The 25,352-nt window shown below is 35.6% G+C and overlaps 3 protein-coding genes across 6 annotated transcripts; 1 reads left to right on the forward strand and 2 right to left on the reverse strand.

Annotated features, from left to right (window-relative positions):
* Positions 1 to 385: 385 nt before the first annotated feature.
* LOC109180223 (cilia- and flagella-associated protein 20) lies at positions 386 to 3,425 on the reverse strand. Of its 4 annotated transcripts, XM_019329716.1 has the most exons (7): positions 3,376 to 3,425; positions 3,237 to 3,263; positions 3,122 to 3,195; positions 2,952 to 2,983; positions 2,072 to 2,313; positions 1,084 to 1,323; positions 386 to 675 (listed from the first exon to the last, which is right to left on the reverse strand). In XM_019329716.1, exons 3-7 carry the CDS (start codon positions 3,172 to 3,174, stop codon positions 667 to 669), a joined length of 576 nt encoding a protein of 191 aa, XP_019185261.1. In that variant the 5' UTR covers positions 3,175 to 3,195; positions 3,237 to 3,263; positions 3,376 to 3,425; the 3' UTR covers positions 386 to 666. The 4 variants fall into 4 exon arrangements, with proteins under 4 accessions (XP_019185261.1, XP_019185267.1, XP_019185256.1 ...); XM_019329722.1 differs by lacking the exon at positions 3,237 to 3,263 and having other exon boundaries at positions 3,122 to 3,196; positions 3,335 to 3,399; XM_019329711.1 differs by having other exon boundaries at positions 3,237 to 3,381.
* A 12,076-nt stretch (positions 3,426 to 15,501) lies between these two features.
* Positions 15,502 to 17,169, forward strand: LOC109180287 (FH2 domain-containing protein 1). Its single transcript, XM_019329782.1, has 2 exons — positions 15,502 to 16,337; positions 16,516 to 17,169. Exons 1-2 carry the CDS (start codon positions 15,621 to 15,623, stop codon positions 17,008 to 17,010), a joined length of 1,212 nt encoding a protein of 403 aa, XP_019185327.1. The 5' UTR covers positions 15,502 to 15,620; the 3' UTR covers positions 17,011 to 17,169.
* Positions 17,170 to 20,965: 3,796 nt separating this feature from the next.
* Positions 20,966 to 23,354, reverse strand: LOC109180263 (aspartyl protease AED3-like). The gene is made up of 3 exons (XM_019329754.1): positions 22,652 to 23,354; positions 22,072 to 22,546; positions 20,966 to 21,974 (listed from the first exon to the last, which is right to left on the reverse strand). The coding sequence occupies exons 1-3, from the start codon at positions 23,135 to 23,137 to the stop codon at positions 21,631 to 21,633; spliced, it is 1,305 nt and encodes a 434-aa protein (XP_019185299.1). The 5' UTR covers positions 23,138 to 23,354; the 3' UTR covers positions 20,966 to 21,630.
* Between the last annotated feature and the right edge of the window lie 1,998 nt (positions 23,355 to 25,352).

The following is a 25,352-nucleotide window of genomic DNA, read 5'->3' on the forward strand; positions in this document are numbered from 1 at the left end:
ATGTCTGTGAGTAAATATCGAGCAGTCAATACTCAAGAGTGTGTAATGAGTAAATCTCGCCTTACTGACCATGGATCATAATGAGATAAATCAATCCAAGTTGTCCATAGTTAATTGGTTTAAATAAAAAAAAAAGTCAATAAACCTCTCCCACTAAGAGTCAAACTTGAAAAATTATGATTACCAAACCAACAATCTAACCAGTTTGGCTGGAAATCCATTCCTTCCCTTACTAGTACACATTACTCATTTTCACTTGGAACCAATAAGAAAGGTTGTAACGGAAAGTTCATTAGAAATTTTATTAGAGTTCATTAAATGTGTGACTTCAATTAGGTGAAATTCAATGTGCCTATAAGATATTATCTAAAGGTCCCTTTCAAAGTAGTGAAAAATGTGTTGTTTATAAATAATTTGTCCAAAAAAAAAAAAAACAAAACATGTATAAAAGTTAACTAGGTTCATGTAAATTTAACACTTGAAGCAATGTTTCAATCTCAGATAGCTTCCCCTAAACAACTATACAGACTTGGTAAATGTTGCAGAAGAGATGAACTTGAACAAGAGTGCATGACACATCAGCAGCCACTTGGAACTACAAAAGTTCTGATCATTATTTGTAAACACCTGTATCTCTCTCATGCTCCTTCAGAAAAAAAGATCCTCTCAGGGCCTCTGCATTATTGAAAAAATGAAGCTAAATAAGCAAATAACACTTGGGACCAAGTAGCGCTGTGCTAATTCACTATTGCAAAAATCGGTCTAGGCGCCCCTAGACCGTGGCGATTTCCCACCTAAGCGCCCGCCTAGCGCCTAACTCAGCCGAGTTAACTTGTCCATTTCGGTCGAGTTAGCCGAGTTAACCAGTCGGTTCGACCTTGCTATTTTTTTTTTCATTATATATATATATGTATGAATGTATATATATAATATGACATATATACACCCACACACATGCACTGTTTCTTTTTTTAGTAAGCCACATAGGTGCCTGCCTAGGCGCCGTCTAAACCGTCTAGGCGCTACTCTACCGCCCGACTAGCGACTACTGCAACCATTCCTAATCAGTGAGGCTTCTATTACCTGCTGCATTGGGAGGTAAAGCTTGAACTCTGGCGGGAGTTCCTCTTCTGAATACAGGCGATCTGAGAAGTAGATCCTCCTGAGGCGGCAATTGGCGTGCACCTGAACTCGCAAGGTTTCTGCATAGTTGGTCCCGTATGCTCGACGAGTCAAATCAGCAAGGTTTAGTTGAATTTGATTCCATCCATCATCCAACCTCAAGGGCATAGTGCATATGTATGGCTTCACTCGGGTCACAGCCTAAAACAGACAAGCAAATATTTGACTGTCAATGGTTTGCAGTGCTATTCAAGTATGCCAATCAATTCACAAAATAAGGCAATTGATTCAACGATACTGCTTTTTAAGTGGAGATAAACTATTTCCAGTTCCAAATTTAAAAAAAAAAAATTAAAAAAATAGATCACTCTCAGCAAATGATACTCCTCGGGCAAATGATACATTAGAGAGTGATAATAAAGTTGGGGCCATCTAAAAATCAGAAAGTTAAGGAAGAACAAGAGTACTTCATTAAATAACATTTGAATAAATTAACAGTCCATCGTTGGGGAAACAAAGTTGATTATGGTTTAACTCAGAAGGCCATTAACCAGTAGAATTATACAGTCAGTATTAATACACAGTTAACAGCGCAGCAGATCCCTCAATTTTTAACTCAGAAGGCCATTACCCAGTAGAATTATATTAATACACAGTTAACAGTGCAACAGATCCCTCAATTTAACTCAAAAGGCCATTTACCCAGTAGAATTATATCTTGTGTTTTCTATTTTTCTTCACCTTCAATGGATTTCAGTTTTCAACTTTAATCTAGGAAAAAGTATTCTTCTAATTATCTCCCTCACAGGCTTATTGGCTAAATGCAACTATGCAAGCTTAGTAAGACTAAAAACAATCACCATTCAGAAGGCCTTACAAGTGAAAAAAACTAACTACTTGGCAAAAGGATATTATATAAATCAAACAAGCAAAGGGTAGACTTACAGACTTGAAAATTAGAAGCTCGAAATCGTCTCCGGACATTTTTATCATCCAGCACCTGAATCTCGAATGTGAAGTACTTGTTCACAATTTTCGCAATCACAACTAAGAAAGGCAGCTTTATACCAAGGGTTGCATTTGGGTCTGCAGGGCATGTAATGAAGGTTGATTGGACATTTGATCCAACAATTTCAAGGACATTGGATTGTATGTCATCATCTTGCAGGCGTTTAACATGGCCATTGGAAACTACAAAAGATAAAAGAAACTTTACTTTTGCATCACCAAGTTTAAACACAATACAAATATCTAGAAGACTTCCCCAGCTTTGGTTGCTTGGACAAGAAAGCTTCATAATAGAACATAAAGCACATAAATTTAAAACTGCCACTAAAACAAAAAGGAAAATACAACATAATACACAATGGCATAAACGGGTCTAACTCAACTATCATGATTTAATATAGAATCAAATAAGTAAAATTGGAGGGCAACCCCAGCCACTTGGTCATGTTGTAGACTTGGTAACCACAAGGTTTCCTTCTTGTTTTGAGCCGGTCAGCTATGAGCAACCTAGGCTGGTTGCCCTTTGCCGGCTAGGACCACAAGGCAGGATTTACACACCCTAGGTAGTGGCTGCTAATTTTCCTCATCACCCAAAAAAAGTACGTAAAATTGGAAAAAAAATGCTCAAGTCAATTTACTATTTAACAAAACACTCAAAGTAAATACTACAACATGAATTGGCATGGTAAAAACACAGTAAAAGATAAATGCCTACTTCAATTTCAGTAAGACAGTAACAAATAACTACATCATGCAAAATTGCTAGTAATAAAAATAGCAGTGATGAGTGAAATCGATTACATCTTCTTATTTTTTGTTACCTTCTTTATCCCATATCTGCAAAGGCTTGCTCCTGTTTCCTCGCAAAAACATCAACAACAGGTGAATCATAAGAATATATTATAAAACCAAATTTGAGCTAATTGCATTATTTTGGATAAGGGGAAAAAAAAAAACGAAAATATATGCATTTGCACACAAAAATGCATACCCGAGGCTATACAAAATGGATAGAAAACCGGACTGGAAAGTGTTCTTGAACATCCTGCACCAACCGACGGCTTCTCTGTTAAGGAAAAAATAGATGAAAAACAGAAAAGAAAGACAACCTCCGATCAATCAAAGCTAAGAGGCTGCAATTACGGTTTTTACAAGGAATTTCAGAGGAAGGATGATCGAATCCTAAGAAGATCCTGATTTTAACCGATTAGGGCTGAGAAAGGAAGAGCGATTCAGAAATAATACCCGTCTGTGATATCACGCCCGAATACCCGATTTTCGCTTTTGGGTTTTGGTACGGTTGTTATACCATAGATTAGGGTTCACATTGTAAGGTAGACTATGGTCCTAAATTGTGTATTTTTATTTTTTAATATTGAAATTGTGAACATTTAAAATATAAATTGTATTTTTAAGTTTTGAGAATTTTAACAAATTATCATATAGTATGATGGCATTTCGGTTATCCATCCATTCTTTGGGCTGAAAATGTTTACGAAAGTATAGAAGAGATAGTACCTTGTAAATAATCCTAAGTATTTAAAAAAAATTGAGAATTTGTGAATATACTTATTATAAATTGTAAATTATCTTTAAAAAAAATTATAAATTTTTAAAAGTAAATTATGAACATTTAATATGTATTTATCTGTCCTTAGATTGGTGTTTACCTTACAAGGTGAATCTGAGTCCACAGAATAATTTGCCACTTGACAAATAATGGGCTTAACATAACCCAAAGGTTAAGTAGATGGGTCAAGTTAAGGAACATTTTGATCAAATACAAATCCAGTCATCTAATTCAGTTCTGGCCCAAATTTATGTCATAAAATTTTCATACCATGTGGCATGTGATGTATGTAGGCAATTTATATCCTACACCACGGCGCGCGTTGCACTATGCGCCCAGATGCAAAACGATGTCATTTTAATTATTTTTTTTTTTAAATTTCCCGCCCCAGTGAATGGCAGTAGTCTTTCTTTTTAAAAAAAAAAAAAACCCGCTGTTCAAGAATGTACATAATGTTATACTAGAATACACATAATGTTATACATGAATGTACATAATTATATAACAAAATATACATACTCTTTTTAAAAGATAATACACATAATCTAACATAATACATAATAAACATAAACTTTTAACATAATACACATCAACTCTTAACATAATACACACAAATTTTCTGATTCGGATGTACATAATTGTATAAAAAGAATGTATATAATTGTATAAAAAATACACATAACTGTATGAACCAATACACATAACGTTGTGAACAAATACACATAATCTCAGCAACTTACTACCGTGCCTCTTTTGGGAGGCGCGCGGCGCACAGTGCTATGTGCGCCGTGGTGTAGGATATAACGATTGTGTGATGTATTGAAAATATATTCTACATTTTATTTATAAATAGTTCGATTATGGGTAGCTCAAGTAGTAAATAAGCTCTCTTTATGTGAGAAAATTTTGAGATAACTTTAGTTCAATTCTTACAAGTGACGAGTCCTTTGGGTTAGCTCCCGGGGCAAACGGGGATTAATTAAACAGGTGGACCAAAAGACTCAGACCACATCGTAATTAAAACTAAAAAAAAAATAAATAGTTCAATTAAATTAACTGTTAATCAAGCAGACGTAATTCAGTTACCGATTGAATTATTCGATGAGTAAATACCCAAAATGGTCCCTCGACTATAGCTAAATTCACAAATTGGTCATCGACTTTCAATTTCAACCAATTAAGTCCTTAACTTTACAATTTTGACCCGATTTGATCCTCCATCTATTTGACCGTTTGTTGACCGCGATCTTTGAAGATATATAAGTAGTTTCACGTGCAAAGCTCAAGAGAACGCTCTTGGAGGTGACATCGTTGTTTCGGAGGGGGAAGTGCTTCTCCGCTTGCTGCTTGGGGATCACGAGCCGATTCAGCTTAGAAAACGCTCTTGGAGGTGACAGCGCGGAGGGGGGAAGTGCTTCTCCGCTTGCTGCTTGGGGATCTCGAGCCGGTTCAGCTTGCCTACATCGCTTGGAGTCACGGCTTTCTCGAAGAGCCACTCCAGGGACTTCGGCGATCTATCTATCAAAAGCTATAATCTCTCCACATGGGGTACAGCGCAGGCAGTGGATTCAAATGTAACAGTGCGGTGTAGAAATGCAACCGGAACCTTAAAAAACCGACGGTGGACCATGAAATTACATATATATCCTAAAAAAGCGCAGTCAACAAACGGTCAAATAGACAAAGGACCAAATTGTGTTAAAATTGCAAAGTTAAGGACTTAATTGGTTGAAATTAAAAGTCGAGGACCAATTTGTGAATTTAGCTATAGTCGCGGGACCATTTTGGGTATTTCCTCTTATTCGATTAACATAAATTTTATTTTTTGTAAAACAATCATAATTTTTTTACAAGATAGTACCTGGGGTTCGATCATATGATCACATATCCATTTGGATCGGTGACAGAGATATCATCGCATTACATACTAAAATAAAAACAAAACAACAAATCAACATTATTTCAATTAATCAAATAGCCTTAATATTCGTATGTCGAAAAGTGTCAACATTTAAAGTCTGTTTGGTTTGCACATGTGAATCAGAATAGGAATGGAAATCAAATACTTGGTAATGGTAATGAGTTTTGGTGAAACTATTTTGCATGTTTAGTAGTAGGGTGTAATTATAATGGTTATTGATGTTTGGTTGTGTATAACCTTATAATGATAATAAATGTTTTAAAAATACAAAAAAAAAAAAAATAATCAAGACAATTGATTATGAGTTAATTATCAAAATGGTCCCTCAAGTATGTCGTATTTACTAATTTGGTCATCGACTATCATTCTTACCAATTAAGTCATCAACTATGTAATTTTTACCGAATTTAGTCTTCTGTTAATTTGACTGTTTGTTGATTGTCAAAAAATGTGAATAAAATTGTAATTTTACAAGCTTTCTCCATCCTCCCCATTTAGTAGCGCTAAACAATGCAGCAGTACGCTCCGATCGACTTTCGACCGTAAAAAAATCGCTGGAAATTAAATCTTTGGGCTCTCCGATGCACAACCACTGCTTCAACATTGACCGTTTTGGAAGTCGATCGAAGCTTATTGCTACATGGTTTGGCGCTGCTAAATGAGGAGGAATGAAAAAACTTGTAAAATTAGAACTTTATCCCCATTTTTGACAGTCAACAAAGAATCAAATTAACAGAGAACTAAATTGAGTAAAAATTACATAGTTGACGACTTAATTAGGTAAGAATGATAGTCGAGGACTAAATTGGTAATTACAGCATAGTCGATGAACCATTTTGGTTATTAACTCTAATTATAATATAATGAGTAATGACATCCAAAGCATCAATATGAAAAAAAAATAAAAATCTAAAAGTACTAATCCAAACTTAAAAATTAGATTACCAATAAAATTGAATAATACCCTTTTAAATTAAGAAATGAGATTTTTAATTGAAGGAATAATCAAATATCGTAATTATGTTTTAAAAAATTGTCAATTAAACAGTAAATATGATTTTGATTCTCATTCATAATGTGTAAATCTATACACATATATTTATCAGCTGATAAAATTATTGGCTTATCGGCCTACGAATCAAAAGCTTCAACAAATATTGCCACGAGGGAGATGCAATGTCTTTTTTCTCCATACATGTCAAAGTGCAATATATATGTGATGAGGCAAATCATATTTAGAATAGTTGGACTTTGATGGAATCAACCCACTACTTTTATATGCCATTCCAAACGCACGCTAATATATATATATATATATATATATATATATATATATATATATATATATATATATATATATATGTATGTATGTATATATAAGGTTGAGATCACATGAGGACCACAATATATAAAGGACTGTGCAAATTGATTACGGGTACACAAATTAGTATCATGCACACAATTTAATACATAATGGCACACAAGTATACATGTAAACATCAGGTTTCGAACTCAGACTCTATTAATTAACAAACATATGCACACGACATACAAACTATGTCACACGACTACACTAGGCCATGCACACGACATACAACCTAATGGCACACGACTAAACACGTCCTTACAGTCCTCTATAATATAGTGGTCCTTATTTGAACTCAACTATATATATATATATATATATATATATATATATATATATATATATATGCTCATCTTTTGGGGGAGGGGGGGGGGGTGGGGTTAAAAATATTATATTATATTGTTAATTTTATTATTAAAAGATTGTGTTGTCAACGTCGGACTTGGATTCTCCGTGGTGGCAAATGGCAATGACACAACTTTTAGACTATTTTGCTAACAACAAAAAAAGTCAAATTAAGAACACAAAAATATGTTGCCCCCGTACTTATAATAAACTTACATAAAATTAGCAAAAGCAACGAAAAGTTCCATTTCAAAGGTGACGACTTTTGATTCTTGATGATATGATGATTCTAACGTTGGAATTTAATCATCATCACTAATAATGTTTGATGCCCTCTTCTCAATAGTGTATTCATGATGGAATTATATTATTATTATTCTTATAATAATGTGTACGCTATATTGGTTTGTGTATTTAATAGGATGTGGTTAATCTAGCAAAATATTAGTTACGTTGAATATTTGAACCCCATTTAAAAGATAACTCTCTTAAGGACATGATTGTGTATATATATATGAGTTCAAATTCCCGACAACGGTTAATCAAATAATGCACTTAATAATTTTTATCATATGACATCTAGTATTTGAATTCGCCTAGAACATTTTGCCAGCTTTGACATCTAGCAAGTTAGTTGATAATTGTCTTGACACACTTGTTTCAAGTTATAGCTAAATTCAGCTTATTGATTATATTTAATACTATATATATATATATATATATATATATATATATATATATATATATATATATTACTCAAATTAAACAAGTAATTTGATTACACTACCATAATGATAATAATAATAATAATAATAATAATAATAATAATAATAATAATAATAATAATAATATATGTTAGGTGGCAAAAGATCTAAGGTATGTGGATTGTGACGGTAAGAAAACGGTGGGAAAAGGCAAAAGTTTGAAAAGATGAATGGGGAAAAGTGATGAAGATCGGAAGATGGATTTAGTGGGCAGATTGGTTTTGGGTGCATGCAGGCTTCTTTCCTTGAACTTTAAAAAGAAAAAAAAAAAAAAAAAAACTTTTGGCGACAACATAAAAAATATCTACAAGATCAATTGTAGTGAAGTATGAATCATGTAATGATAAATTTGTTATTATTTGGTACATCTAGTAAGAATATAAAATGACATTTAAATATACGTTGGATTTTCAAATGTTTAAATGGTTTAAGGAGCTTGGTAAGTTTTTCTAAATGTGAAGAGTATGTGTGCAGCTTACTTCAAATTAATGTGATGTATCATGTATGAAGCCAATAGTTTGTTCTACTAATGCCACCAAATTCCTTTTTGCCCATTTCACTCGATAGGAACGACACTTAAAATAGCATAATTAAGCAGCTATCGTATTTTCTTCTTAAAAAAAAAAAAAAAAAAAAAAAAAAAAAAAAAAGGTATCATATACGGAGTAGTATATATCCTAGATAAGGTATTTCCGAAACATAATTTAAAATCAGATTGATGAAGATATTGGAAATGACCTAATAATATAGAAACGAGATAACAAAGGCTTGATTCAAGCCCGAGCTCGTGTGCGCTGTACCTGCGGGCACGAATGTCGTCCGGAAATTGACAGGCCTTGCGGGCTATGAAGCCACTGAAGCCAGCACGAAAGTTTCAGTATCAGTTTCCAACACAGCAGAACTGAAGCCAACACGAAAGTTGTTAGCAACTGCTGAAGTTTCGCCCAAGCACTGGGCAGAACTGAGGCACGAAAGTTGCTACTTTCGGCCTCACGAAACAGCAAACACCTTGTGACTGTTGGGAGTTAAGTTCATCTGTTACAAAATTAATTGTCTATTAATTTCAATCTTTAAGTTTCGAATTTAATTTCAGCATCATGGGGCTGTTGTTTCAGATGTTCAAAAATTGGTTTTAATACCAATTAAATGCCACTCATTGAATGCTATTCATTCCCTCACCCCTATATAAGAGAGGGTAGTAAGAAGCAGTTTTTAAGTACACACAAACAAGAGAACAAGCACACAACACGAAACTTTGGTTTTCAAGCCTCAAAACTCTGCTTCTACTCCTCTTCTTAAGCCTACTGTGTTCATAACCTTGCTTTGTTCGCTGGATTCCTTGTTTGGGTGCTCAAACATTGAATCATAGCAAGTTTTATCCTGAGAAGCCTAGGCCACAACGCTCCTAGTACTTTTTAGGAGGTGACAAATAAGGTTTTAAAGAAAGAGTGATCGCTTGACTCTGGCTAAAAACCCAACACAAACACTAGCCAATCTCTTCATCTTTCCTTCCCCTTTTCCAGAAAAATAATAATCTTATTTTATTGGATTATTATTTGTTTTCTACCAACGGAATACCAACAGTTAGTGGCACTATTTAACTCCACCAATCATTTTTTATTACACATTCATAACTTCATAACTATATATACATTCAGAATTGCATAACTACACATCCATAACTTCATAACTATACATTCAGAATTGCATAACTACACATCCATTAACTTCATAACTATACATTCAGAATTGCATAACTACACATCCATAACTTCATAACTATACATTCAGAATTGCATAACTACACATCCATAACTACATAACTATACATTCAAAATTGCATAACTACACATCCATAACTTCATAACTATACATTCAGAATGTGAAATTATAAAATTATGAACATATATTTACGTAACTAACAACAATCGAAAATAATATTTTTTTTTAAAGTAAAACGACGCCGTTTTTGCAACCGTGTGCACCATGCATGGTGCACACAATTGCACAACATAATTTGCGCCCAGGCAGTGGGCAAGGGCCCTTGAGGTCTACTTCCAAGGCTGGCCCTAGGCTGCAGATCACTCTCGATCCGGAACCTGTCTCTACTCTCTATGCTTGGGTGGTGGGCCTTAACTAGCTTGGTCTCTTGACCCACCACGATCTTAAGAGTTTGTTAGACTTTCCACGGTATATAAATTAACATTAACATTGACTTATCAGTGGCAAATCATGTTCAATTTCATTACAAGTCTTGTAATACTCTAACATTGATCCAAAAGGAATATTATTACAATTATTTCATCTTTACTGTTTTACCCATATTATTTATGTGGACTTATTGGTTCGCACATACCCCAGATCAATTTGTTCCATCATAGATCTTCATCATCTAAATAAACTCAAGATACATCCGCACGACTCTCAACTCAACCACACACCGAACAACAAGATAAGCTTTTAGAATTTTCCGAAGCAAGGTAGAGAGTTACAGAAAAGACAACTTTATATTTCTCACATGCTATACACATTCAAGACATTACTTACACGAAATTGATTAACCTATTCAAAATAAAATTAACTACTTGTTTCATCAATAGTCATATAGATTTAATTTATGTGGTTATGAGTCTAAAGTATATATATAAATATTCAAAAAATCTTAGCTTGAAACTATTAAGACATGTTTCATAATTTTGAATAAAGTAACCGCGGGAGGTGAGGTGAAAAGCTAGAAGGGAATTGGGGGCACAGTAGAAAGTTGGGAGTGGGCGACAATCACACGTGAATGGCCACCACTCGTCGGTGGATGTCACGGTTGGCTTCATATCAACGCTAACAGCCAAAAAATATGCCCAAACACAACATATATTCACACCAACATAACACTATCAAAAAGCATGATAAAAGTTAGCATACTATCATTAATTCATTTGACAAATATCACTACCCATATTCTCTATTCTCTATTCTCTATTCTCTATTCTATTCTCTACCCCACCCACTACCTCTAACCGGCCTAATCCTACGCCCCTCAACACCACAGTAACTCCATATGCCTTGTTTAATTTCACCATCACCTTTAATTTCTTATTAATTAAATGATTGATTAAACTTGACACCTTTAATTTTTACGAACAGTTTAGCACCCTGCAGACCGCACGAACTTAACTTAATGGTTCAGTAGACAGTATTTAAAAAAAGACACCAAAGTTTGAACCTCGACAGTAATAATGTAGAAATTATATTCAAAGTGGACAGATCCCTTGTATGCACCAACACTTGGTCATGTCTGTTGAGCCATTAAGCCATCGTGATTTACATCCTCCCAAATGCTCTGTCGAGCCGAGGTGCGGGGGGTAGGGGAGGAGTGGAGGGTCATTGAGGTTGGGGATTCAACCTTTTGGGAGAACTAGAGAAGTTTAGCATCTTGCAGTCGGTCGCGGTGTGGAGGGCCCTTGGGTAGGGGTTGAGGATTCAACCTTTTCGGAGAAGTTTAGCATCCTGCAGTCGGCCGAGGTGTGGGAGGTGTGGAGAGCCCTTAGATCAGGGTTGGTGATTCAACCTTTTGGGAGAAGTTTAGCATCATGATTGACTCGGTCTTCTACTGAGTCATTAAGTTATTGTGATTTACATCATCTCAAATACTCTATTAAATCAAGGTGTGGGGGTCATTAGGGTTGAGATTCAACCTTTTGGAGAAGTTTAGCATCCTGCAGTATGTGATGTATTCAAAAAGTGAAACTAATTATTATGTATGATGAAAAAATAAAATTGTGTTTTTATTACTAGTTTTATTTTTTGACAGCACAGTTAAAGCAGCTCTAACTGCTTTTAAGAAGGTTATTTGTAAAAGGCTAAAAGTTATAACTATAATGGTTTATGGTTAGCTCAAATTGTAGAATTTTCAACTAGAAAGTTAAGATTCACTATGAGCGAGCGGTCCAACTTCTTTAATCCTACTATACCATAATTGTTTTAACTGTTTCAATTTGGAATGTAACAAGCCACGAGTCCCCACGACACTACCAGTATGCAATTAGGATATATATATATATATATATATATATATATATATATATATATACTTTAACTATTTTATGAGTTGAATTGAACTATTTTTTATAACAATAAATCGGTTGAGAGTCACTCGAGTGATTGGTTACAAAGGCTGCCTGAATACAAGTAGTGAAGTGAATACAAGGTACCCTTTCAAATAAGGTTAGCCAGGATATTTATACTATGTTAAAGTTTATCTATACCAAGTTGGTCCATTGGACTCCAAGATCCTATCCTATTTGGTTCGTCGAGTCAGTCAATTGATCTAGGTGTGCTCTTCTCATCTGTTAGACACAATCCGCTACAGCTAGCTAGCTACTCTTGTATGTTTAACCCATAATCGAGCCATTTGACCAAGTGAGGGATCAACTCCAAATCTTTGTTTTGCATTTTTAAAAATTTTCATTCTATTTTCTAAATATACAAATAAACATATTTACAAATTTTTGTCCTTTAAAAATAAGAATTTTCTCTAATTAGTAAAAATGTCATAAAATTATCAAATTATGGAGGGTATATATGTGGAGCAAATACCACTTTTGGTCCCACAAATGTTAGTAAAATGACAGTTTTGAACCATATATTTATTTCCTATCAATGTCATCTATGACTATTGTTTTAGTACCAATTTTTATTCACAATTATTATTTTAGTACCAAAATTCATTATGTCGGTCACCCTCCATTTAAGACATGCCAAAATCTAAAAAATTTAAGGGCGTTTTCGTCTTTTTCAATTTAAAATTCTAAATTGAGCATGAATAATGAGATTTAAGCCTTAAGATCGATCTCAATTCGCAGTTCTCCTCATCATCTTACCTTAATTTGAGGAGGAGAATTGTGAATTGAGATAGATCTTAGGGCTTAAGTCCATTTATTCATGCTCAAGTTGATATCTTAATTTGAAAAAAAGACGAAAATACCTTTAATAATTTCATATTTCGACATGTCTTAAACAAAATGGTGACCGACGTAATGAATTTTGGTACTAAAACAATAATCATGGTTGAAAATTGATACTAAAACAATAACTGTGAATAAAAATTGATAGAAATTAAACATGTAAATTAAAAATGTCATTTTGTTAATATTCGTGAGATCAAAATTAATATGTATATGTGTGTATTTATACACATGTTGAGTAAGGAGGCTAGGGTAAAAAGATCAAAATTAATATGTATATGTGTGTATTTATACACATGTTGAGTAAGGAGGCTAGGGTAAAAATATATGGAAAGAGTTGGCAATTTGATGGACCTACATGATACCAAAATCAAACAAAATTTCAAGTACACAAAAATAATAAAGGGCACTTATTTTTGTTTGAAAAGCTGCCACTGTCCAAGTACCCAACACGTAATTCTCTCATCTCTCCCTTTCCCATAGACAGTAGGCCACTATGTAGCCTCCTCTTTTTTCCTTCCCCTAAATGCTAGTGGCTCTTTCACCTTTTCCTTCGATTGACAAACCTTACCATATCATTGATTAAACCTAATTTACAATTCTAAAAAATAATGGTTTTAGCCATTTAATTATAATGATTTAATAAAATGGTTGGTTCAGTTATAAGTATTACGATTTTGAGTTTATTTAAATGGTCTTCGTGAAATTATCAATTTGATTCTTGATAATTTTTCGTGTCCAATTAAGCCTTTAATTTTAAAAATGTTAACCAATTTGGTTTTTCGTTTATTTTTTCATTAGACATCCGTTAATTCGGGATCAAATTGATAATTTTACTATAGTCAATTGATCATTTCGGTCATCATATACACCATTTTTTTTTTATGAAAGTTAATTACTGAAATGGTTCAATTCCTTGACTATAACAAAATTATCAATTTGGTTCAGAATTAATGGATGTCTAACGACAAAATAAACAGAAGACTAAATTGATTAACATTTTCAAAGTCGATGATTTAATTGAGTACAAAAAATTATCGATGATCAAATTGATAATTTACAATAGTCGAGGGACCATTTCAGTAATAAATTCTATGGTTTTTATATTTAATCCTCAATCATTATATCAATGGTGGATATGATCTCTTAATTGTCATCGATGAACTATATCCACCATTGAAATAATAATTAAGTGATTAAATGTAGAGGTTTTACTAATTAGGGAATTGAATCAACTATTTTATCATAATTATGGAATTAAAAATGTCATTTTTATTTATTAATATATTACAGGTTTTAACTTTCAAAATAAAAATAAAAACTACACGTTTTAAAATGTTAAGATCTCTATAAAGTTATAATTTTTAATTAAAACTAAATGAAATAGTAATTGGTTTGATTTGAAATGAACTAGCATGACTACTTGAAGGAACCACCTCATTGTCATTCTTTTATACCTAAAAAAAATTGATGTGTGCTTAAAACAATTCAACAATTGCATGATATTACCAACCTTACCATTAAATGTATAATTAATGATACTTCTTAAGTTCATCTCCTTACATGACTATAAAACATTTTAGTACCATATCACTGTAAATATCATGACCGAATTTCAAGGCGTGCAAGATGGACAACAATACATGGTCTCAATTTTTTGAGGGTTTAATATTTATTTTTAATATAGCTACTTAATTTAAATTGAAAGTGAATTGAAGTAGGAACTGTGATTTTTACATTCAGCTAATATTACACCTTTCATACTTATTTGAAATAAAAATCATATATTTTACGGTATTAGTTTTAAAAATTACACTTATACTTTTGGTAGGGCCTCATTTATTTATAAGAATGGGGTCACAAAAATTCAAAAATCAGCCCTAGTAAATATTAAGAGCACAAATTTAGAAGGGGCAAATCCAACCAATTTAGTCGGACGGTTGGTTTGGTAACTAGAAGGTTTCGAATTTCATTTATAGTGGAAGCAATTTATTGACTTTATTGATTTGAACTAATCAGTTTTGGACAACCTAGACTAGTTTATGTTATTATAGTCTATATTCGGGTCTTTGGGTAGTGATTGTTGACAGCCATGAGTTTGAACCTTACTAAGTGTTAAGATATTGGCCCGGTTTGGTAAAATAGTTAGCCTATCAGCTAATTTTGACTTGTTTAACTTATTAAACAACCAATATTAGTGTTTGGTTAATTAACTTTTTGTAACATCTTATTGTTCTAAAAGACTAAAATTCAAAAAGCTGTTCAATGATTAACTTTTTGAGAAAGTCATTTTTACATATAATCAGCTAGCTATCAGCTAATTTACCAAACATTTTTCTATAATCAACTAATCAAACACACTAACTCAATCAACTAACAGCTATTTACGAAGCACCATATCCAAAAAACAACCTCTTTAACTAAGATATATTTTAACATGTATGTAATAGTGGCCGTCATAACAGGAGAGGTTATGCAACTTGTGTGGGTTCTTTTAACTTGTTGAGGTATGAGGATATTCATGTTAGCAGCTAAGAAGAGGTGGTAAATAAGCGGTATTAGAATGAGAGGGGGGATGGACACCCTGCAAGAGCCTGCTAATAATAATAATATCAGCAAAGAAAATCCTTCTCTCCTCTCTAATGGCGGCCCCAACCCCAAGCAGGAGTCGCCGAGAAGCCTGGCTACGGCGGCGACGGTGGTGGCGGCGAGCGACAGGCTGAAGAGAGACGAGTGGAGCGAAGGGGCGGTGTCGAGCCTGCTGGAAGCTTACGAGGCGAAATGGGTGCTTCGGAACCGAGCCAAGCTGAAGGGGCAGGATTGGGAGGACGTGGCGCGGCACGTGTCGGCGCGTGGGAACACGACGAAATCGCCCAAGACGCAGACCCAGTGCAAGAACAAGATCGAGTCGATGAAGAAGCGGTACCGGTCGGAGTCCGCCACCGCCGCCGACGCCTCGTCGTGGCCGCTTTATTCTCGCCTCGATCTCCTCCTCCGCGGGAATGCTCCCTCTCATCAGCCTCAGCCTCAGCCTCAGCCGCCTCTTCTTCCCCCGCCACCGCCGCCTCCTCCTCCGCCGCAACAGCACCTCCCGCCTCCTCCTCCTCCGCCGCCGCAGCCCGCTTCCAGAGTCGCTAACGCGCCATTTATGATGGCGCCGGAACCACCTCTCCTTACACCGCCTCCTCCTCCGCCAGCTCCTCCGCCGTCCCTGGTTGTCCCTTTGGCAAATGCCGGCCATCATTCCCACGGTTCCGACGGTTATATTCGTGGAGCAAAGGTCAGTTCGAACTTCGAAGCCCTAATTTTTTCCCTCTTTTATCATTATAATCACAATTTGAACAAATTAAACTCCATAGCTCTGCCAAATTGATTGCATGCATGGTTCAGATAGTAAATTGCTTGAATTTCATCATCCAATTCCTTTCCGGTACTTTATATATATACTTTTATGATAGGAGGACGTTATGCAAGAGAAGTTATCGGAAAACATGGCGTCGGAGAAGAACATGGCGACGGACACGGACAGCATCAGCACGCCGGCGCTGTACAGGAACGAGAAGGAGGAGGCGGCGAAAGAAGCGGCGGCAGCGAACAAGTTGAGATCATCGACGGAGAGAATGAAGAACAAGAGGAGAAAACGGAGCGGCGGCGGCGGCGGCTTCGGCGGCGGGAGGGACCGCAACTGGGAGGTGGCGGAGAGCATAAGGCTGCTGGCGGAGGTGGTGGCGAGGACGGAGGAGGCGCGGACGGAGGCGATGAGGGAGGTGGAGAGAATGAGGGCGGAGGCGGAGCTGAAGAGGGGAGAAATGGAGCTGAAGAGGACGGAGATCATCGCCAACACTCAGCTGGAGATCGCAAAACTGTTTGCCAGTTGCCTTGCCAGTAACAACAATAACACCAATAATAATAATAAGGGAGTCGATCCTTCGCTCAGAATTGGAAGAAGCTGAGCTGCTAGAAAAAACACTTTTTTTTTTTCTTAGGCAAAAAAATAACATGGATTATTGGTCTTTTTGATCATATAAATGGCCCATCATTATCAACCAATTATGATATTTGTAAGCTAATTGAACATCAATTTGGAAACATATATATTTCTTTTCATGGTATTGATTAATAATATAACCTAATTTCCAGCTTCTTCAACTATATATAATTGGGATGCTTATTAGCTTGACTACTCAGAAATGTGATAAATCTCATGAGTGAATTAGAGACTAGTATTAGAGCCGAAGTGTGTGATCAAGTAGGTAGAGTATAATTCTTATATATGAAGGTTACAAGTTTGATTCTTACTAACATATTATTGGTCAAGCACTTATTACAAAGTAACTAAATTTACCATGTGCATGGAGGGGTTAATTAAATGATACGTTATATCTTACCAATTTTTGTACACTAAATTAAAGAATTTATTTTGTCATAAGAAATATTGTAAATTTAGTATTTTATATATATTATAACTTTGTATTTAAGTATGTAATGCATTGACTTTTTAAAGTGTTTGGGTTTGACTTAGGAGGTTAAGGTAGATGCATGCATTAGTTAGACTTTTGCAAGGACAATGTTGGCATGACCCGCTTTAAATTCTAATTAGTATTACAGGAATGAGAATATATAATGCTGTAAAAAAAACAAAAAAAAAAAAAAAAAACAAAAAAAAAAAAAAAAAAGAGAGAGAGAGTTGTTCTCAACTTTTAACATTTTTGGTTTGTGATGGTTTAACTATGATTATTTACTTTAATGGTTTTAACCATATTGTTTACTCATCAATTGTCTATACACCTCACAACTAATTATCATATTGGCATCCCTAATTGAGATTGGATGTGACAAATTGGTCCATTCGAATTCTTATCTTTTTTTTTTTTTTTTTTTTTGTGAGAAAACACACCGCCCCGCAGTTACTACCTAATTCTTCTAATCTTGGTTCTTCACGCATCAGCTTGAAGAAGTTCTTTCATCTCGTCAGGCGAATTTTCCAAGATTGTATATTAGTCCTCCAAGAGACCGTTTGCCCAACATTAACAAGATAGTCCGCACATTTGTTCACTTCCCTCATCACATGAGTGAACACTACTCGGTCGTACTAATTAACAAGGAATTTGTAATCCATGATAAGAGAGGTACCCCATACTGAGTTCTCTCACTCATCACTCCAACGACATCTTCGGAATCAAGTTCAATGCAAAGATACAATTAAAAATAAGTAAATAATATAGATATAAATTACTCAAAAATGAATGGAAATAGCTAGCTTAGATGGCTTAGTATGTATGTCATGTGTTGTAATAGAGGTCTTAGGGTCAAATCTTCTAATACTTGATTATTTAGTATTTAATCTTTTTCTTCCAAAATATCTCATTTGTTTAAATCTTTCACCCCCGCCGGATGAAATTTCTGGCTCCGCTTCTAGTGTCGTGTGCATATGGGCATGTGTTGTGTGCATATCCTACATATGTTGCACACAACACATGCTTGATATGCACACGCGAATTTTGAATCCCACAATTGCGCACAACACATATTTAATATGCACACGTGAATTTTGAATCCCCCAATTGCACACAGCACATGCCTAATATGAACACGCGAATTTTGGACCCCCTCAATTGATCTCATCCATATATCTTCTTTTTTTTTTTTTTTTAATGTACTAGATTGGTTCTCATGGAAGGATGGTTTCATAAGAACATCACCCTCTATATATATGAGTAGTACTACATGTACTCCCACATTATACTCAATTTTCTACTCCCTACTTACAAGTCATCATTTGATTCATTCAAAAAAATGTGGACCTTTATTACTTTCTTTTCATCTTTCTCCAATAAAATCAAGACATGTAGCGGGAGTTTTACTCCCTTGGGGCATATATCATTTTCCATTTGGTTTCTATTGGCTAACGTAATCACTCCTTCTCGTGTTCGTACAATTGTTATATGGTGGACCATAGTTTAAAAACAACATCGTTTGTTTAAGTAAAGAAATGACGCTCGTTATATTTAACAAATTTCGTATTTATGATGTGTTTTAAATAAAATGATACTACAATATGTTTAAAATGAAATGAATAATATGTCTTACATATTTAGTGTATATTATCAAATGAAATTGTAATTGAATTATAATGATATTTTAGTTGTGCTGTAATAAAACTATAATGTATCTAAAACGAAACTGCATAACATGTCTTATATATTGAGTGTATATTGTCAAATGAAACTGTAGTTGAATTAAAATAATACTTTAGTTGTGTTGAAATGAAACTACAACATGTATAAAATGAAATTGAATAACATGTCTCACATATTGAGTATATATTGTCGAATGAAACTGTAGTTATATAAAAATGATACTTTAGTTGTGTTGAAATGAAATTACAATGTATATAAAATGAAATCGAATACGTCATACAAACAAAACTAATTGAACGAGACATGTGCCATTTCTTTTCATTAAAAGAAACAACACCATCTTGAACTATGCTCCACAGCTCAATTTGTGGTGTTCGTACTCGTAGACTTTTTGTACAGGTATGACTTATGAGCCAATATACATGGGCAAATTATATTGTGCACCGCGATGCATAATCGATTATGCACAGCACATCAAAACGACGTCGTTTTATTTTATGAAAAGAAACAGAATCCGTTTTGCGCCGTTTCGCAAAAAATAACTCTGTTCTTCAGTTTCATTTTGTATACACTGCAGTTTCAGTTCCACACAACTACATTTTCACTTCAATATAACTACAGTTTCATTCAATATTTATACACTCAAATATGTGAAAATGTTATTTAATTTTATTTTATATACACTATAGTTTAATTAAAACACAACTACATGATCATTTCGATATAATTACAGTTTCATTGTACAATATACACTAAAATATGTGAAATGTTATTCAGTTTCATTTTATATATATTGCAGTTTCATTTCACCACAACTACAGTATCATTTTGATATAACTCCGGTTTCATTTGATAATATAAAAATAATACGTGAGGCAGTTTCGGTTTAGATACACTGTAGTTTCACTCCATTAACACTAACATCGTGCCGTTTCTTTACTTAAAGAAGCGGCGCCGTTTTGATGCGCAGTGCATAATCGATTATGCACCGCGGTCCACGATATAACGACTGATGTACATGGGGCTCCTTGCTCCTAGCTCATGGTCCAGGGCAATTTATATCGTGCACCAGGGCGCGCATTGTATTGTGCGCCCTGATGCAAAACGATGTCATTTTACATAATTGTATAAACAAATACACATAATTGTATAAACAAACACATATAAATGTATAAAAAATATACATAATTGTATGAACAAATACACATAATAATATAAATAAATACACATAATCACGTCGACTCCCTTTCGCACCTCTCAAAACAACGTTGTTTTGAGAGGCGCGACGGTCTAGTGTTTGCTCTAACCTTTTGGTGGGTTGGGCCTGTCGGGCTTGTCCTATTTCCAATATTTCATTATAACATTTTAAAATATTTTTTCGTTCTATTATATAATGATATTTGACTTAAATTATTTATAATTTAAATTCTTAAAATATTTAATTTATGAAAGAATTTCAAATTACTGATAAATATCAGTGCCTTCTACACCTACTATACTATGCTCTGAAAAGATTTTGAAGTTGTACCAAGTAATATATATATATATATATATATATATATATATATATATATATATATATATATATATATTTCCCGTTAATACACATTATACTATGCATGCATTTTTATTGATTCATACTAGATAATTTTCCTTTAAATTATAATAAATAATTTGTATCAAATTATGAAAGTTATATTGAAAATGGAAAGTATATATAAAACATATTTTGTAATAAACTCTCATAAAATATTCAATAGTACTGAAATGACAAAACAGATCTGAAATTGCAACCCGTGACTCGGTACCTTAATCAGCGCTATTGGATCAATGGCAGCAGACAAAACCCAACAAAAACCCCACAATTCCTCACACATTCACACATACATTTGACAAGAAATCAGAATTATCATCAATCAAACAAAAAGACAAGAAAAAAAAAATCCCAAAAAACAATAACACATCATAGGGGACACAACGCTCTTTTGCGCCCGTGACCACCTCGCTAATTTTTGGTCCGATCATAAGTTTTATCGACCAATCAATTAGCAATCACACACTAAAAATGTTACAAATTTTTTCTATCCATAGACCAATAATTAGAAATCAAACACTGAAAACTACTAATTTTCTTGGTCAGTCGACCAGCAACTAGTAATCACACACTGAAGATTATAACCTTGATAGCGTGATTGAGTGAAAGAGACTCATTCATCCTTAATCAAAGGTTAGTGATTCGATCCTTGACTTTGAGTATGAAACAACCTTAAATCTCCAAGTCATCTATCTCACTCAAAAGAGGTGTACCGCAAAAAGACCAAGAACTGCATACCGAAGATCATAGGTTTCCTCAACTAATTGCCCGCTAATTAATCACTAATTAACTATAGATAATTATTAATTAGTAAATTGATTGAAGAACGGGCCGGAATTCTAGCTGCAAGGTTCGCGGGCAACGCCTAGCCTGGAGTTTGGGATGTCGAACAGGATGCGGTGGTTCTGCTGCTGCAGGTTGGCGATGACGTTGAGGGCGGGGGCGCCGGACATGGCCAGGCAGGTGGTGCTGCCGGAGGAGCTGTGGATGAGGAAGTTGTCCGGCGGCAGCGTCACGTTCATCCCGGCGAACATGAACGTTAAGCTCGGTATCGTTACCGGGACGGTGTAACACGTGTCGAACCCGCCCAATGACGACACCGTCGCGTTCGGCCCCATCCGCCGCCGGAATTCGTCTCGGACCGCTTCGTACGCCGGCTGGACAAGCCGCGTGAACACCGTGCCTAATCATTGTTCAATTTTAGTCATGAGTTTTGGGGAATTCAAATTTTAGTAACTAAATCTAGGGCACGAACACGAACGAGATGGTTGATGCTTTACCGGAATCAATGATGGTCCCTGCGCCGGTGGCCGGATCAAAGGTGAAGGAACCCGGAGGGATGTTAACTAGTCCCCGGCCGACTTTAATTCCGATCAAGTTGACGTAGTACAACGACGGCCGGCGAGGGTTTTTGAGCAACGGGGTGAACTTAATGCGCTTGGGCTGGCCGACCGGGCCGAGTCGCAGCGAACCGGTGAAGTTTGGAGACTTGTAATTCGGCAGGCAGTATGAGAATGTGGACTGGTAGAGGCTTTGGGTTTGGGACAGTAGCGATAATGGACCGCGGCCGAGGCCCAACAGACCCTGCGGTGGTACTGAGCTTCCGGTGGCCCTTAGAATGCAGCCGAAAGTGTATCCGGCGACGGAGTCGGCGGCGAAGGTCACCGTGTCTTGCGAGAGGTTCGCCGCTATAGTGGAACCGCCGTAGGTGAGGTTGAATCCACACACGTTACCTTCACACGCGGGGTTCGGCACCTAAATGCATACAACATGTTCGATAAAAGTCCTCAGAGAAAAAAAAATGTCATTGGGCTATGATTATGACGAGACAAAATCTTGGAAATTTAAATTTGGCTAAACCTGGCTGCACTGAGGAGCTCCACAGGCAACATCCTGGAAAGTGGTGGATTTGGACTGATCAAAGAAGGCTGAAGAAGAAGGGCAGCCAACGCAGCCAGAGCAAGGAACCCAGGCAGCATCATTGCTAGTATCCATGGCCAACAGCAAGGTCTGCGGCGGCGTTCCGATGTTAGCCCTGACAATGTACGTCGGGCTCTGGGTAATCTGCCGGGCGGAGGCTATCGGCACAACGGATTTTTTGGCGACGAGGCTGTCCAGGTACAGCAGCCGCGCCTCGTCCTTGGTCTGCATTTGGAGCACGGTGTCCTCCCATGAGAGTGAAGATTTAGGTGGCCTGAATGGTGAGCAAGGGCTGTAAACATGGAGGACTTGCAGGGTGGATCCCTTTTCTTGAGCCTTGCATTTTGGGTTGTTCAGCCCTTGGGCTACCACTCCCAAAGAGAAAACAGCAAGGAATAGTGTCAAGAAGAGGTTAGTCTTCTTCATGGTTTGCTCTTTAATTTTTGATGGTTTATCAAGTGTCACACAACCTACTTATATACACTCAAATATGAGTACCTAGAGGGGATAAGAAAGATAACCCCAATCAAGTTAGTGAAAGATACAAACTTGTAACCACAAGGTCACGCGTTTGAATCTCATCATTCTTGATTTGAGCTGGTCAGCTATGAGCACTATAGATTGATTTACCTTCTTACGGTCCTTTACCAGCTAGGGTCTCCTCGGGAAGTATGAATATGTAGAGACAATGTGGGGGTTCAAATCCTATTGAGAAAAACGGTATAGATTTGTCCACTTGTGGAGTGATTTTCTTTCTTTTTGCGAAAACACTCCACGCGGGGAGGATGGGGTAAAGCAAAGAAGTGCAGCTATTGTAGACTACAGACTGTATTCCATTGAACGGAAGTATGATATCACCTCATGGGCCTGTCCTTTTTCTTCTATTGCATCCAAGGGAATTAAGATTGAATATGTGACGGTTTACTTAAAATATAAGGTGATATGGCTAAACTATAATGTGTTTAGTGTATTTTCTGACTTGTTTATTAATGAATCAAGGAAGACATTATTTACTACTATTCTCTAGTTTTGGTGAAATCCTATGGCACTAGTATTTATCCTTTGTGTGGGTATAGGATTAAGGTGTATTAAAATAGAAGGTGTGAGAACTAAGTACTAGTGAGACTAAGAAGTTGGATAGCTCTAGTTTGATAGATGGAATAATGTAAGTAGCGATTAGTGAATATGATATGAGATTTGGGATGATCTAGAATGAGAAACTAGTGTATACTTATACTGAATTCAAGTTGTTTATGTCATGATGACACATTGCAAGTAAGTTAATGTGACACTTTTTGGTTGTCTCACACGGTTGATCACTTAAGTGGTGGGTGAATTTGTCAAGTAGTTAAAATAACTTATGACAAAATCTTCTAGGCCTAGGTTACCTAGCTAATTGTGACAATTTTACACAAGTTTCCCGCTTGATTTCTCAACTTGTTGAGCTCAAGCATATTCTTTCAAAAGATAATTATTGAGTTTGAGATACTGGTGTGTTACTATTTTGGTTATTGGACCGATTGAGTGGCCCTATAACCCAATCAATAATATTATAAGCGAGATTTGGTGTATTATATATATAATATATAGTATGTGATGGTGCCCCTGCCTCATGGGGATTCATGCAAGATGTTGAGATTTAAGCTATAAAAATGACAAATTAATGAAGGGACAAATCTGGGTGCCATTACCTAAGGTGGCATAATGTATATAATGGTAATATTTTACTGCAAAATCTACCAAATATTCAGAGATTGAATCAGATCTTGGATATGAGGTGGTGGGGGCAGCCAGTGGAAGGGAGCAATATAATTGTTAAGTGCAATCAAGCTCATAAGCTCTCAGATTTAGTCAAGAAGTCTTCCACTATATATCCTCATCAGCTAGCCTGTCCCATGCATTTAGCCAATCACACAAAGGGCACTGTTGTAAATTGCATGTGAGTGTGCAGCCAATCACCAAATTAGTGTTTTCATATTCCAATCATTGTTTCCATTAGTGTTAAGTTTGTCTAAATTATAATTATTTACAAAAATAAATGTTCAGATGTTATTAAACATAAGAAATCATATAATAATATTTTTTGGACTCCTATTGACTCAATTACAATGTAGTTTCTGTTCAATATACTTTTTCAATCAGTTGTAACCCAAAGTGGGTTTGATCCTGTGATCTTTTCTCAAACCCATATAAAACTAATGATTCTTACTGAGTGGAAAAATTGGCTTAGAAACAACCCAACTAAATTGGTTGGACAGTTGACTTGGTAACTACGAGATTTCAAATTGTCATTGTATAAATTGCATTGTACAGGGTATTATTTTTATCTTACACATAGGTATGCCTAATTTGAGGGTGAATCATGATTCTCATACTAAAATGTTACAAGTTTAATTATTCCCAACACATTTTCAATCGAACTTGTCGCACAAGGTCTTACATCTCTTGTGTGATTTGCGAGGTGTTACACAATAACAATGTTTATATAAAGAGTTCTATTACCAGAAATTGAACATTATTCAATAAGGAACATAACAATTTTCTTTTTAAAATGTTGGGGGCCAGGGGATCAAGGCTAGAGGAAGTGTAGTATTTGGGCGGAAGACTTCCCGGAGTCTCAGGCTGACTTGCCTCCCACCTA

This window comes from Ipomoea nil, unplaced genomic scaffold (assembly GCF_001879475.1).
Source record: "Ipomoea nil cultivar Tokyo-kokei standard unplaced genomic scaffold, Asagao_1.1 scaffold0188, whole genome shotgun sequence".
NCBI classification, from domain to species: Eukaryota; Viridiplantae; Streptophyta; class Magnoliopsida; order Solanales; family Convolvulaceae; genus Ipomoea; species Ipomoea nil.

Coding starts and splice junctions, on each gene's coding strand:
- LOC109180223 (XM_019329716.1), bottom strand. CDS start 3,174: ATGTTCAAGAACACTTTCCAGTCCGGTTTTCTATCCATTTTGTATAGC. Junction 2,314..2,951: donor GCAGATATGGGATAAAGAAG/GTAACAAAAAAT, acceptor TATCTTTTGTAG/TTTCCAATGGCCATGTTAAA. Junction 1,324..2,071: donor TTCGAGCTTCTAATTTTCAA/GTCTGTAAGTCT, acceptor TGTCTGTTTTAG/GCTGTGACCCGAGTGAAGCC.
- LOC109180287 (XM_019329782.1), top strand. CDS start 15,621: ATGAGAGGGGGGATGGACACCCTGCAAGAGCCTGCTAATAATAATAAT. Junction 16,338..16,515: donor GTTATATTCGTGGAGCAAAG/GTCAGTTCGAAC, acceptor CTTTTATGATAG/GAGGACGTTATGCAAGAGAA.
- LOC109180263 (XM_019329754.1), bottom strand. CDS start 23,137: ATGAAGAAGACTAACCTCTTCTTGACACTATTCCTTGCTGTTTTCTCT. Junction 22,547..22,651: donor GAGCTCCTCAGTGCAGCCAG/GTTTAGCCAAAT, acceptor GTATGCATTTAG/GTGCCGAACCCCGCGTGTGA. Junction 21,975..22,071: donor AGGGACCATCATTGATTCCG/GTAAAGCATCAA, acceptor AACAATGATTAG/GCACGGTGTTCACGCGGCTT.